General features: G+C 33.7%; 1 protein-coding gene across 2 annotated transcripts in view; it reads left to right on the forward strand.

Annotated features, from left to right (window-relative positions):
- Positions 1-15,324, forward strand: part of Ercc6l2 (ERCC excision repair 6 like 2) — a 139,809-nt gene that overhangs the window by 28,539 nt on the left and 95,946 nt on the right. For both annotated transcript variants that reach the window (XM_010636147.3, XM_010636146.2), the window contains exons 4-9: positions 2,402-2,595; positions 9,081-9,242; positions 9,660-9,867; positions 12,575-12,715; positions 13,716-13,829; positions 14,338-14,457. In XM_010636147.3, coding sequence (XP_010634449.1) covers positions 2,402-2,595; positions 9,081-9,242; positions 9,660-9,867; positions 12,575-12,715; positions 13,716-13,829; positions 14,338-14,457 — 939 coding nt within the window. The remainder of the gene's footprint in view (positions 1-2,401; positions 2,596-9,080; positions 9,243-9,659; positions 9,868-12,574; positions 12,716-13,715; positions 13,830-14,337; positions 14,458-15,324) is intronic.

Here is a 15,324-nt window from a genome sequence, read left to right on the forward strand (position 1 = left end):
TTTTTTTTTGGTACTGGGATAGAACTCCAGTCCTTATGCTTGAGAGGCGGGTGGCAGAACCACTGAGCTAAATCCCCAGTTCTATCTTGGCAACTTGTGCAATTGTAGCTGTAGGATTAATTCTTGGTATTGCAGTTGTATAGTGGGTACTACTAGAATTTTGGAAACCTGCTGAGAGTGCTCATTTGGAATTTGTATTCACTAATTTCTCCTTTAATAGATACAAATTCAAAGGTTAGTACTGTAATTGTCCTGCACTTGGAGCCCTGGTTTTATACTTAAAAGTAGGAGAAAGATGGAACCATAGGCCAGAGAGCAAAATATTTAAGTGAACCAAGTAGGACAAGAAAGTACTCATTAAGTTTGATAACAGGGTGAAGAAAAAGAGCTCTCACATTCAGTAGATTAATCTTTGTTTTCTTCTTTCTTTTCAAAACACAGTTATATATTTGACTTTGTACTGGTGAAAAATGGCTGGATGAAATGTTTCATAGAAGAGAGGGCAGGATTTAGAGCAGTATATTATTTTTGTTTAACTGAAATTTTCAGTGTTTTATTGGTTCATCTCTGCCACATAGGGCAAGTAGGAAACTTTAGAAAAGGAACTTACTCTTAATCCTGTTAAACATAGGTTAGCAGTATTGGTAATAATGAGAAATAGGAACATTGAAATGGTTTATGACAGTAGTTTTCAGAATTACTACAGGAAAAAAACTAGAATCCAAAAGAAATCATGTGAAAATTAAATAGATAATCTACTAATTTTAACAAGGACTGTTTTGTTTGAAGGCTGCATTAGTGAGCTTTCCATCACTATGACAAAATATGGTAGTGTTTATTCCTGATTCATTCGCCTGCTGCTTTACTGGGGTGGCACATCATCGTGAGAGCTCCTGGTGGGGGAAACTGCTCACTTCAAGGATACTGGAAAGTGAAAGAGAAGGAGGGGACCAGGATCTTCCAAGGGCAGTCCAGTGATGTAACTTCCTTCCACTAGACCCCACCTCATAAAGGTTATACTTTCCACTTAAGCCACAGGCAAAGGACCAAGCTTTTAACATAAAATTCTTTGGAAGACGTTCAAATTCAATTGTAGCAGAGACATTAGGGCAGAAGTCCTCATGAGTTCAAGAGAGAAGAGGAGGACAGTTGAAATAATATTAGTGACTCTTGAGCATCACTGCTATAAAGAAAATAGATTAATTTTATGATAGCTAGAGAGGTACAGGGTTCCAGGTTGTTTTGTTTTTTAAATTGTTTGTTTCTTTTAACTCTGAGGGACATTATATTTGCTTATAGATGGATGTGGTCCATTAAAAAGGGGAAGCTAATCATAAAGGAAAGGTTTGGGCAATTTCTGCAACCTTGATTCTAGGTTTCTAAAAAAAGGATGGATGAGAGCGACTAAATTCAAATGTCTTGGCAGAACATGAACAGTTGTTCAGTAGTCACAGATGAGAAGGCAGAATGTATGAAAGAAAGTACAGGCTATTGATATAATAGAAAATTTGAGGTTTACTTTTAGTTGCTTTTGTTTTCCAGTGAATTTTCCATGTCTACAACTGAGAGTATCTGAGAGAGGGAAAAAGGAAATGTTAAATGATAAAAGAAAGAAAGCTCCAGAAGATTATATATTTCAAGAAAAACACTTGGGTTGCTTTGTGTATTTAGAGTACTGACTTGGCTCTTGAAGTTATTATTGGAATCCTGATTTTACTCTTTTCTGTCTTTTGGAGAATCGCTTTTATGTTTGTTATGGTTTCTGTCTAGTTGTCCCCTCAAAGCCTCATGTGGTCATAGGTGGGCTTTTTCAGAGGTGGCTGAATCTAGAGTGTGTGATGCTGGGATTAAGGTATGTGATTACTAAATCAGTCCACTGTGGTTTAGTACTGCCCTACTCCAAATAGCCTGGATGTGATAAAGGACAGAAAGAGGTTTGTCTTGCCCCTCCTGCTTACCTTGATACCTTCTGTCTCATAAACTGTTTCTCTTCTCAAAGCCTGTCTGCCAAGCCACCCTGCTTTAGAGCTAGGTGATTATGGACTAAAACCTTTACAAACTGTGAGCTAAATAAACGTTTCTCCTTTACCTTTGGGTGTCATGTATTGATTTTGTCTCAGCAGTGAGAAAAGTAACTAAGACAATCTTTCAGTGGCTTTTGGGAGTGAGAAAAAAATAGCTGCTTCTGTAGACAAGATTCGATATCTATCCTAAAAAAAACTGCTTATGCAACAAAGTAGCTTTTAAAAGTCTTCTGTCACCAAATATAGCCAATTATTAATTTGTATTTATTCTTATTAACTACACTGTCAGCATCTAAAAATAAGACTGTTGATTTTCTGAATTTCACTTTGAAGTTCTTTTTCATTTTTAAAAATCAAATGTTTTTTTCATCTTTTAGATGTTTTTAATAGTTGCTCCTCTTTCTGTCCTCTACAACTGGAAGGATGAATTGGATACTTGGGGATATTTCAGAGTCAGTATTTTACATGGCACCAAAAAAGACAATGAATTGATTCGTGTAAGGCAGAGGAAGTGTGAAATTGCTCTAACAACATATGAAACACTGCGCTTATGTTTGGATGAACTCAACAGGTAATAATAATAGAAATGATAACATTAATATCAATCAATCAATATCCCTTACATTGTAATTTTTTTTAGAATACTCTAAATTTCCTTTAGCTTGATTTAAGTTTATTTCAGATTTATTGAACTATGTGGTTTGTAATAACTTATTCTCTTAAGAGGAAAGTCCTGCATCAGGTTTTCGTTTTCTTACTGTATTAAACTCAGTACAGCATACCTCTCTAAACAATGCCTCAGAAAGAAGGATAAAACTTTTCATAAATCTCATGTACAAACTTTTTTGCATGTGGTACCTCTGGACTAGAACAGTTTTCGTGAATATGAGAGTCTGTTGTGAACGTAGAGTGGCAGAATACACCACAGCACTGTAGCCTAGAATGTTAGAGGTATGTGGCTAGGGGACAACATAGTGAGTTAAGTAGTGAACATATCATAAATAGCATTGAAAGCCACCTGGAAGATTTTGTTCTCTATGCTTGGGACAGAGTATCCCTGAAGGGTTTTTAGCAAATTACAAAGATGATGAAAATGATTAGATTTGCATTTGGTAATTACCTGTCTACTACGTTTACAGATAGTGGGTTGCCAGGTTGGTAGGGAAAGACTAAGAGGTTTGTGATGGGCTAAATTATGTCCCCTCACCCCCAGATTCATATGTACAAGTCTCAACCCCCAGTACCTCAGAATGTAATAATATTTAAAGATGGGTCTTTAAGCAGTGATTTTTATTCTAAATAGGTATCAGTCACCTGGGTGGGGGGCCAAGATCTTAGCCCAGCCTTTCCAGGAAATATCCCTGACTCCCACCCTTACTGAAAATCCTTGTATGCTTGTCACATGACTTGCGAGTTGCTCCCCCATTTGACCCCCACTTAATCAGTATCACCTGGGTGACTGTACCTGTAATATTATTGGTTGGTCATTCTTTTGCCCTACCTCATACCTACCTTGTAATTTTCTGTTGGGTCTTACAGTTTTGTCCCACTTAGTACCCGTCTCCCCACATGGCTTTGCTGTATAAAACATCTTAGAGAAGTGGGGTGAGCAGGCAACCCACTTTCCAGTCCCCCTTCTGTCGCTCTTAGAAGCTTTCATTCCCTCAATAAATTTTTCCTTCTCTCTCTCTCTCTCTCTCTCTCTCTTTGGTATCAGGGATCAAACTCAAGATCTTGCACTTACGAGTCAGGTGGGGGCACCACTGAGCTAAATACCCGGCCCTTTCCTAGTTTTAAAAAAAATTAAAAAATAAATAAAGATGTGTCTTTAAAAAGCTAAGTACAAATGAGGCTGTTTGAGTGGGGCTGTAATCCCACAGGCCCAGAATGCTTAAAAGAAGAGAAACAGACTGCATGCACAGAGGAAGGGACCTGTGAGGCCCAACTTGCTGGCACCTTGATCTTAGATTTCTAGCTTACAAGATTATAAGAAAATAAGATTCTGTTAAACTATCCGGTCTGCATTGGTTGTCTAGCCTAAATTATTCATAGTTGTGCTAGCCACAGCTTGGGCCTTGGTAAAGTTACTTTGATCTGTTGCAAGCCTAGATTTCACCATAAAAGGATACGATTTATACCTACAGTGTCTTTTGAAAAAATTTCTGGATGAGTCCTTAAAATGTTAAAATATTGTAGTTATGATCAGTTTATCATCATTGAAGGAGTTAATGGCAAAAAAAAGGTTATTTTTAAAGGTAATACTCTCAGTTCAGCATAAAGATGCTTTGGCATAAAATAAAAATGAGCACCAATCAGTAGCTGCCTCACATATTTTATAAGCTCAAGATATGTCTAAGAGTAAAAAGGTCACTAATTAGCTATGTGACTTTGAATAAAGCAGCTCATAGAGAAAATGACAGGATGAATGAGATCAGTTTTTGCCAAAACTGGCTGTTCAAACTCTTTAGAGGGTTTTATTAATCAACTTTAATTTATACACAGTAATAACTGATTTTAAGTGTTGTTGGCCCTCTGTTTTGCTAAATTGCGTATCGAGGTATTCAACTTACCACAGATCAAAAATATTTGTAAAAATAAATGCATCTGTACTGTACATGTATAATCTTTTTTTCCTTTTTTATTATTCCCTATAACACTATAACAACTATTTACATAGAATTTTTGTTAGAGATTAAAGGGAAGATATATATATAGGTTATATGCAAATACTATGCCATTTTATGTAAGTGACTAGAGCATCCATAGATTTTTGACCCTGGATCAATCATTCTCAGATACCCAGAGACAACTGTATGTATAGTTTGCTCATCTTGACCAGGGATGGTCAAGGGAAAACTTTTTCTGTAAGGAGTCAGGTAGCAAATATTTTTGGGCCAATGATTGTTCTCTTCAAATGAATTGTATTTTACTGTATTTGAGCGTGGATATTTAGTTTTTCTAGATTGGGGTTGTTATAAATAAAATTTCAAAGAATATTTGTATCTGGTCCTTTTTTTCTACTTATATTTGCATTTCTCTTGTGTAAACATGTCGGAGTGGAAGTTTTGAGTTTTGAAATAAGTGAAGGTCTGAATTTATAAGAAACAGCCTAGTCTTTCTCCAGAGGGACTGTGCCATTTTACTGATAGCCCCGTTGCCTTGTATCCTTGCTACTGTTGCCATTCATTTTGGTGAAAATATAACAGTATCTTGCTTTGGTATAATTTGTGTTTTCTGATTTATATACTTTTGATTCCACATGATGAATGTAGTATTCTGTAAATGTCAATGTCTAGTTAGTTAGGGTATTCCTCAAGTGTTCTCTGTCTTTACTGATTTTATTTTAGGTTGCTTTAGAGTTTCTGAGAGAAAAGAATTAAAATGGTTTTATTTCTCCTTTCTGTTCTACAGGTTTTAACTCATATATTTTGAAACTCTGTTATTAGGTACACATGCTTTTATATTGTGTTTTTCTGATGAATTAATGCTTGTATTTTAAAAAAATATCTCTTTCTAATATTATTTCTCATCTTGATATTTTCTTTAAAGTTAACATTGCCAATAGTCTTCTTATGCATACTACATGTGTATGTTTATATTTTTATATTTCAACATACCTGTTCTTTAGATTTGAAGTCGATCTCCTTGTAGTTACCATATAGTTGAATCTTGCTTTTAAATTCATTTTGATAAGCTTTGCTTCTTATTCGGTGTGTTTAGACCATTCACAATAGTAAATTTGTATGTAGAAGTGTCATTTTTGTTAAGTCTGAGATATGATTTTATACCACTTACAAGCTAAAAAATTAGCATGTTTCTGTCTAGTAGATACTGGCAGAAGTTAGTAATCTGAGTCAGACAGATGATGTGATTAGTCCAAACCTACACAATTAAGTCAGTGATGGACATGAGGTTTAAAAATTAACTGTAGACTTCAGCTTTTTAATCAATATATTATACCACTCAAAATAATCTTGTGTAGTTAGATAAATGCAATAAATTATCATAGTACCAGTTATATTTTAATTTATTTGTACTGGTCTACTCCTTTAGACTGTGAGCTTATTAATATAGATTTTATCTTTAATTTTGTAGTGCATGCTTATTACACTTTCAGCACGTAATGGTTGCTGGAGAAATTTTTTCCAGTGGTTATTTTGTGACATAAATTTTTAAACAAGAATTATGTAATCATGAGTCGTATATTTATAAGATTAGGGAATCAGGATGTTACAATTTTTGTCATATTTATTTTGTCATTTATTAGTTCAAATAGCATTAGTTTGAAAATAATTCACATTTTATGAGAGCAGATATTATTTTTGTGAGAATAATGCACTGTACATTTGTCAGAGGTGGTCCATATAGTAAACATACTGCATAGTATTAAGTATATCTTTTTTTATTATTACCATTATTCTTTTTACTTCAACTTTATCCAAGTCATGTATACATATGATTTAAAGAGACAGATGTGATCAGACACATAGGGGAAACTACAGTTCTCTCCACTCCCCTTTCCCCATTACTGTTGCTTCATTTCTTACTTATCTTCTTAGTCTTTACCTCCATATTCATAACCACATGTTAATGCTATGACATTTAATTTTTTTTAGTTTTTAGTATCATCTGCTCATTTGTTCTTAAGGAAAATTAGGATTTTGCTATATTTTGCCTTCCACTTCCTTACTTTAGAATAAAGTAAGGATCCATCTGTTTTGTGGAGTGAGACTAGGCACCTAGGAGATCCAACTGCTTTATAAACAGGCTGTTGAACATTTATGTATTTCCAATTTCCAGAGGCATCTGGTGTTAGGGACTCCTGTACCAGTATCCACCTGCCCGGTGTACAGTGCAGGAGTAGCTTCACTCAGCGGGTGATTGCTTGCGGTTCAAACTCCCACTATGGGTGCCAATTGATGGAGGCCCCTGTAGTCAGGTACCAGTACTCAGCTGCCCAGTACAATGTAGCCCTGAGAAAAAGAATACACTAAGAAATAGAACTAAGAGAGAGAAAGTGGAGTGCCAGGACAACCAGTGCGAGTGCAACTGACAAAGGTATTGCACAGTCCCAGCACTGACTTTTATTGGCAATCAGTTGGGGTAAAGGTAATGTGTGGTTTCTATGGAAATTAATGTAAACAAGGCCCATGAAGGATAAGACAAAGCATTCTCGAATTAGGAACTGAATAGACAAAGTATATGATTGTAATTCGAACACTGTCCTTCTAGTCTGAAGGTTTTGGTTGTGGGAAGAGAATTTGGGTGCGAGTTACTCTGACCTCAGCACCCAGGCTTCAGCCAGACTTACTTCTGTAAACAAGCTAATTGTGGTGTTAACTCTTCACAGCCTGCTTTGGGGATAATCACTATTACAGTCCTCTGTAATCTGGTACCACCAATCCTAGCTTTTTCTTTTTTTTTTTTGTACTAGGGATCGAACTTGGATCTCATGCTTGCGAGGCAGGCTCTGGAACCACTGAGCTAAATCCCTGGCCCAGTACTAGCTTTTTAAGAGCTAAATAAAGTATTTATTTCTTGGCTTTCTCTATTGCTGACATAGGATATTGCTGTCTTCACTTTTGTAAGTCGTCTTGTGCATTTTCCTTCCAACTTGTATAGTTTTGTGGCTCTTTTCTCCTTTACTCTTTGTTCTTGAGGACTTCATCTTATTTTATTGAACTTTAAGAACATTTTGAAACCTGTGAAAAAAATGAGATGATATTTCACTATTAAGTATTATTGTCCCTTCAGCCCTTTTACTTATGAGTGTTAGCATATGCAAATTATTCTTGCTTGAATCAGTTATTTTATTGTTACAAAATTATGTTTTTCTAACCTATTATTTCTTCTACCCTTGATTGTGTTCTGTAAAGTGTATCATTTATTAGTAATTAACTAATTTTGATTTAAAAATCTAAGTGAGTTCTTGATCTTTTGTTTTACCATTTTGAATATCACATAGAAATGCTTGTATGCCATTTGTATATCTTTGAAGAGACACTGGAAAATGTTTATTAAAATCTTTTGCCTGTCTTTTGCTTGGTTATCTTATATTGTGTTGAGTTGTAATATTTTTGTATATATTCAACATACAAATCTTATCTGAATATTATATATAAATATTTTCCTCTAGTCTGTAACATGTCCATTAGTGTTATCTTTGGAAGTGCAAAATTTTAACTTAGATGAAGTCCAACTTTGGCAAAATACTTTTATTGGCTGTGTAGTATCACATCTAAGAAGTTTTTGCCTAACCAGAAGTTATAAAATTTTTTCTTTGTTTTATAAGTTTCATAATTTTGCTTCATATTTAAGTCTGTAATCTATTTTGAGTTAATTTTTTAGGTGCAATGTGAGGGAGGGTCTAAATTTTTCATGAAACACTTACATTTTTATTTATTCAATGTTTTACACTCAGTGATAGTCATTATTCTTGATGCTGAAATAATGTGAATTAGGTTGGTTCTTATGTCCTTTGGATATGTCCTCATTTCTCATTTGTCTCTGAATACATCTGTGCTTTCTTATTCTTTAGTATTTCCCAAGCTCTATGCCTAAAATCAACCATTTCTCCATATTGCTATAGAACTCTGGTTCCTTTTAGTAGATGGAGCACTATTGGTGCTGATTGCTACTAGAGTAACAGTTGATTCTAAATCTTTGTAGTAAACAGAGTAATGCATTAAAACTTTAAAAAATCATGAATCTATATTGGTATTTTTTCATTCAGATTTAACATTGCAAAGTTTGCTTCTTTTTTGTCATTTTTTTTACTATAAAATACTCTTTTGTTGTTAATGATGTTTAAAGGAGAATTTTTTATTCTACCATATTTAAACATAATCTTGATACCCTTTTATATTCTCCATACACATCCCATTTTACTTTTGTAGGTTATGACCAGTTAATTAACTAGATGTAAGAATCATCAAGGAAAAAAAAGTAACAAAAATACCTGCAAAACTTTGGTAGAGAATACAGCTCTCTAAAAATTTTTTAGCTAAAGGAGAGGAAATTTTCTCTACCTTTCTCCCTTTTGTTATTGCTTTATAGTTTGGAATGGTCAGCCGTCATTGTGGATGAAGCTCATAGAATCAAGAATCCAAAGGCAAGAGTAACAGAAGCTATGAAAGCTTTGAAGTGTAATGTCCGTATTGGCCTCACTGGGACCATCCTTCAGAACAACATGAAGGAACTCTGGTGTGTTATGGACTGGTGAGTGAAAACATTGGTTTTACTCTTTTTAGAAAAACAGTTACTGAGTGCATACTTCTTTAACTTAATGCCACCTTGTTTGTTAATTGTTAGTTTCTGAAAACAATCATTTGACTGTTTACAGAAATATTTGATACCAAATATACCGTGATATACTAAGTAGAGAATCCCATGAAAACCTGTCTTTATGTTAGTTTGGTCCCTGAAGTAAATATACATACTGACTTGCCAATTCCACCATCATCTTTAGTTATAAGTTTAAACTCTCATAAAGAAAAAGCATTGTTTTCTTGACTTTTGTGTTTCCTCTTAATTAACAACTGACTCGAGTATATTTCTTAGAAGCTAAAAGAATTGAATGTTTTTCTTTTTAGACATTCTAATAAAACCTTCATTTTACTTATTGCCTTTTTAAAGGGCTGTTCCAGGACTTTTAGGTAGCATGATCAGCTTCCAGAAGCAGTTTTCTGACCCAGTAGAACATGGTCAGAGGCACACAGCAACAAAAAGAGAACTAGCCACTGGCCGAAGGGCCATGCGAAAGCTTGCAGAGCAGATGTCTGGCTGGCTTCTCAGGCGTACCAAGACCCTTATAAGTGATCAATTGCCAAAGAAAGAAGATCGGGTAAGACCCACCACATTTGTGTGTATGATTAATTTTTTGTTGCATTTTATTATTCTTTTTCTGAAAATTCCTTTTTAAGAGGAAATCTATCTCCTCTAGTATTTTATAATATAATTTTGTGCCCTTTATTTTTGTGGAAAAATTTTGTTATATACAAAATTTCAGAAAACATTAATTTCTAAATTAATCTACCAGTTGTTTTCCTTATTAACTTTACTTATCTGGTAGCTAACAGGTTTATTGTTAGTATATATATTATCAACTTTCTGTTGCTGTAACAAATACTTATATCTTAATATTAATTAATAATTAATATCTTAAAAGACCATGGACTTGAGCTGGTCAGTCCTGGCATGCCTAGAGAGGCAGAGACCAATCAGTATGGCTGTGAATTGATCCCATTGGCCTTGGCAGACTCAACTTAAATCAACTTAAAAGGAGAAAAGATTTATTTTGGCTCATGTATAAGAAATTTCAGTCTATGGTCTTTGGCTCTGTTACTTTGGGGCTGTGGTGGGCAAGGTATTATAGTAGGGAGCACATGATAGAGCAAAGCGACTTATTTCATGGCATCCAGGAAGCAAAAAGATTCAGAAAGGGGCCAGATTCCCAATAGATCCCTTAAGAACTTGCTCTCAGTTACCTTTTTTCTATGAGGCTTCACCTACTAAAAGTTCTGTAGTTCCACAAGCTGTGGACCAGGCCTTTGGCATATGGTCCTTTTTGGGTACATTTAAGATCCAAACCATAACAGCATACACTAGACTCACTTCTGAAAGCTTCTGACACAGTTCTTCCTCAAGAAAGGCAGAAGAACTCTCCTTGTTTTCTGTTTACATTTTGTCCTTTTCATATGGTCTGCCATCTACAACCCATCATATTCCTTGGTGCCCTAATTCTAGTTATATGACCAAAATGGTTAGGAGCTTGATTTTTAGATTTGTTTCATTTACAGTCATATTTATAGTTACACAGCTAATTTAAGTGTTTGAATTTGGGGAAAAATAATGATTAATTTCTTAAGAGAATTTGGGTTGACTTTAGTAGAATTTTTAAAATAGAGTAATCTTCTTTAAGTAAGTTCTAAAAATTCACTAATTTGTGGAAATCAAATCTAGGGCCTCATGCACAGTAGGCGACTACTATCAATGAACCACACTCCTAGTCTTCTTTTCCTAGTTTTTAATTTTGTGATTCTTCTAGCTCATGCAATGGAATAATGGTTCTATAAATTGCTGTGAAGTAAACCTTATTACTGTTACCTCAAATAAAGGCAATTCTATCAAATGCCCTTAATGTAGGATATCCTATGGATTATTCCTTTAAAAAGATGGATTTGATATCGATATGATATGCAAGTTGGAGAAGTTGATACTATATATGATGTTTAATATATTTATTTAAACAAATATTATATTGAGATAGTTCATGAATCTATACTTTTTAAAATGTTCTGCACAGTTGTATGTATATTAAACTATTTAATGGAAACAAGAAAAATATAAATATGTGAACAGAATTATGCATAGAATTTTTAAATTGGGGCTTTAAAATCAAATACTATGAGCTTGAATCCTGGCTCCCCCACTTAAAAGTTTTATAACTTCTAGCAGTTTAATGAGGCAGTCAAACATGAATTTCTTCTTAAACGGAAATGATCTGCCTCTCTTGACTGCTCTGAAATTCATGATACATTAGAGATGTTTAGTAAATGTTAAAATGTAACAATAAAAACTCAAACCCCCCCCCGACATTAGTCGGTGATACTATCTTGCATTATTTCTTTTTGTTCTTATATGTACATATATATTCAAGATTGAGGATCAAGATAGTATATTTTATATATACATATTTAAATCTAATATTATTTTAGATAGATATACGCAGATTTTCTCAGTGCACATTTATAATTTTTTGCAATAATATTCTTTGTAGTGGCAAATAAATACTTACAAATGGATGACTTTTATTTCTTGTTCATATTTTTCAAAGCCCTATCATGGGCAAGTTTAGTTTGATGGCTTTAGTTACAAATAATTGTATTTCTAATTTACAGTACTATGAAGAATACAAGCTAGATATGTCATCATTTAGTGGCATTGTTCTACCAAATTTTCTTTTTTTTTAATTTGGACATAAAATACCAACTTGTACTTGCTTTTATGTACATTTTATTAGTCATTATCCTTACTAACCTTAGAAATTTACAGCAAAGATAGTAAATATAAGTAACTTTATTTTTAGTTTTCAATACTAGGGAGTTTTTAATTTTTTCTAAGTTTTCCAACTATTTCAGTAAGCATTTATTGTTCATCCAATTATTCTGAAGTATTTATTTTCTTCATCCAGTTTTTTGTCTTAAATTTTACTCATTTACTTGCATGATGGCTAATATATAGAACTTTGTGAAGACCCACATCATATTGAGAAATAAGGAAGTAATTAACTTTTCATATTTCCTTTTAATTAAAAACAAATAAGGTATAAGGTTATTTGAAAATTAAATTATAATTATAATTGTTATAGTCTATCATAAGGTGGGAAGCAAAACTTGTAAGAGAATTGGGAAAAATTATCATGATGTAACTAGAGGAAAAACTAGTTATGAATAATTTTCACCATTACAATCTATTAAATTTTATATACATTATTATTCTTACTGTTACAAAAATGGTCCTAGTGATTGCCTTATATTTTATCTTGCCAGATGGTTTATTGTTCTCTGACAGATTTCCAGAAAGCTGTCTATCAGACAGTGTTAGAAACAGAAGATGTAACTTTGATACTTCAATCTTCTAACCCTTGCACCTGTAACAGTGGCCGGAAAAGGAGAAACTGTTGTTATAAGGCAAGCATTTCATTTTATTTTTGCCATCTTGCTTTTGGTACATTATATTTTTGTTCTGCTGTCAGAGTAGCAGCTAATAAAATAACTTCTTCAGTTTTTGTTTTTGTTTTTGGTACTGGTAATTGAACTCAGGACCTTGTACTTGTGAGGCAGGCAGTGTGCCTCTGAGTTAAATCTCTGGCCCTTCAGTTTTTAGATAATAGTTTTTAAAAATTCTTTACAATATTAAATAGTAACCATATACAAATTTGGTATTCAAATATATTTTAAAAAAATAATTTTAGAAATTAAACGTCAATTTGATATCTCCTCTTTGAGCTTTTATTTGGAAGTGCAATACTTTTATCTTGAAATTTCATTTCCAGGAATTTGCTCATTATCTACTAGTAGTAAAATGACTTAATCTTTGATTGTAGGCTAAAATATTCTGACAGATATACTGCCAGTTTAATATAAACTGTTATAAATAGAGTTTTAAAAGTTTACAAACAAAATTCATTCATAGTTTTCTACTTTCTGTCTCTATTTTCTGCTCCTTTTTTTTTCACCTAGTTCATGTAACATATCCATATTCGTATAGGGACCCAATAGATAGGTTTTTATTTCTCTCATTTATTGTTTTAGCCACTTACCATTTTTGTGATAGCCTAGTTTCCTAGAAAAACTAGTGGAAAAAGAAGGGGTCTGTATAGCACTGCTACTGCATAGTAGTCCTGTCACCAGGAAACTTATAGCAGGAGCATTTCTATCCCAGTGCATCATCAGGATAAATATATTCGAGAATGGGGTCATTCTCTCCTCTTTAATTAAAAACTACACTGTCCTATGATTCACCAAAAATGATTCCACATTTGCAACTCATGATATTTTGTGTACATAGTAGACTATTATTTTCTTAGGATTTATTGGGTTCAAAGTAACTAAGTAATAACTATTATTAAAGTGATGTATTTTCTGATGAAAACAATAACAAAACCTTTTCTTGTTCTTCTGGTTATAGACTAATTCACATGGTGAAACAGTGAAAACCTTGTATCTCAGCTACCTTACAGTCCTTCAGAAGGTAGCAAACCATGTCGCACTGCTGCAGGCCACTAGCACCTCCAGACAACAGGTATGGGTTGGCTTTCTACTTTTCTTTGTGAGGTTACTGGTATATAACTGATTTCCCAAACTGGAAAAAAAATCATTAATTTAAAAGTTTAGGATTAAATATAATCGCTTTGGTAATTTTAATTGTGTCTTATTTAGAGCTTTTTATGTAATGATTTTGTATTTTTTGTGATATAGTCAATATTGTTTAAATGAAATCTCATAAGAATTTAATACTATTTTTTTGACAGTAATCTTTACACTTTTGGGAGTATTTGCCTTCCTTATTTTAGAAATCTTGGTAAAAGTAATTAAGCTAGTAGCCTTATCATTAAAAGTTCATTAAAGCCAATTGTGGTTAACATATCATTTTAAGATTTTTCTGAATTATTAATCTGACTTAGAGAAGGCCAGATCATCCAGGTAACATGGTTTTTGTAAGTAGATTTGTTTTTTATAAGTGCTTTTAATTTATATAGGTTTAAATTTGTTAAATTGAAATCTCTCTTTCTTCTCCTTTTCCCCTCAAGGAAACACTTATCAAAAGAATATGTGATCAAGTATTTTCCAGATTCCCAGATTTTGTTCAGAAGAGCAAAGATGCGGCCTTTGAGACACTTTCTGATCCTAAATACAGTGGGAAAATGAAGGCAAGTCTGTTTTTTTGAGGGTTCATACAGACAGGTGCTATATAAAACATTCAGAAGTGTGGCCAGGATGTCAGCTTATCCGAACAGGTACCCAGACGTTGAGACAAAGTGGTGGCTGTGGCTGACTGGTATTGCTGCTGTCAGCACTTATTAGTTCACTGTGAACCCAGGGTGCAAGTTGCGTGCACAATCGATTCTCAGTATCAGTCATCAGTAGCAGTCAAGTGTATTTCAAAATTTCCTTATTTTTGTATTGGATTTTTGACCTATTAATATGTATGCTGTTTTCACATAAGTAATAACTTATCTATAAATAAGGAGATTTAAATACTAAGGCTAATCAGTAGGGTGAGGATAAGGCACGAGCCTCCACGTAGCAAAAGGAACTTCTTGTAGAGTTCAAGTGGGCAAAAACCTCTTTTCTATACTGACATTTTGTATATCTTGCCTTTTCCTCCTAAGATCTAAGTTTGCAAGGGAACATTCATTATATATAGGGAAACTGACCTGTAGCTGTGCCACTCTTGGTGATGTGTTAGTGAAGGAGAGGTAGGAAAAATAAGGCTAGGTTCCGCAGCCACTACCCAGGCCCCTGGGTGTTGCTGGTGACAGCAGCTAGCAGCCTTTTGCCTTCTTTCAACAGAATGAGTTTGCTTGATCCCTTAAGAGCTATCTGGAATTTTTATTTATGGATTCACAGATTTTAACATAACAGTTCTCAACTTCATGTTGTAATTAAGAAGAAAAGTTACTTCTTTTGGCGAAAAGAATGAAAAAGAAGTATAGTAATTCAAAGTAATCAGTTTTGTTTTTTCTGTAAATACTTCTAGTATTTAATCTAGATAAACTCACCATGACCTCTAAGTT

This window comes from Fukomys damarensis, unplaced genomic scaffold (genome assembly GCF_012274545.1).
Source record: "Fukomys damarensis isolate Sample0158 unplaced genomic scaffold, DMR_v1.0_HiC HiC_scaffold_27, whole genome shotgun sequence".
NCBI classification, from domain to species: Eukaryota; Metazoa; Chordata; class Mammalia; order Rodentia; family Bathyergidae; genus Fukomys; species Fukomys damarensis.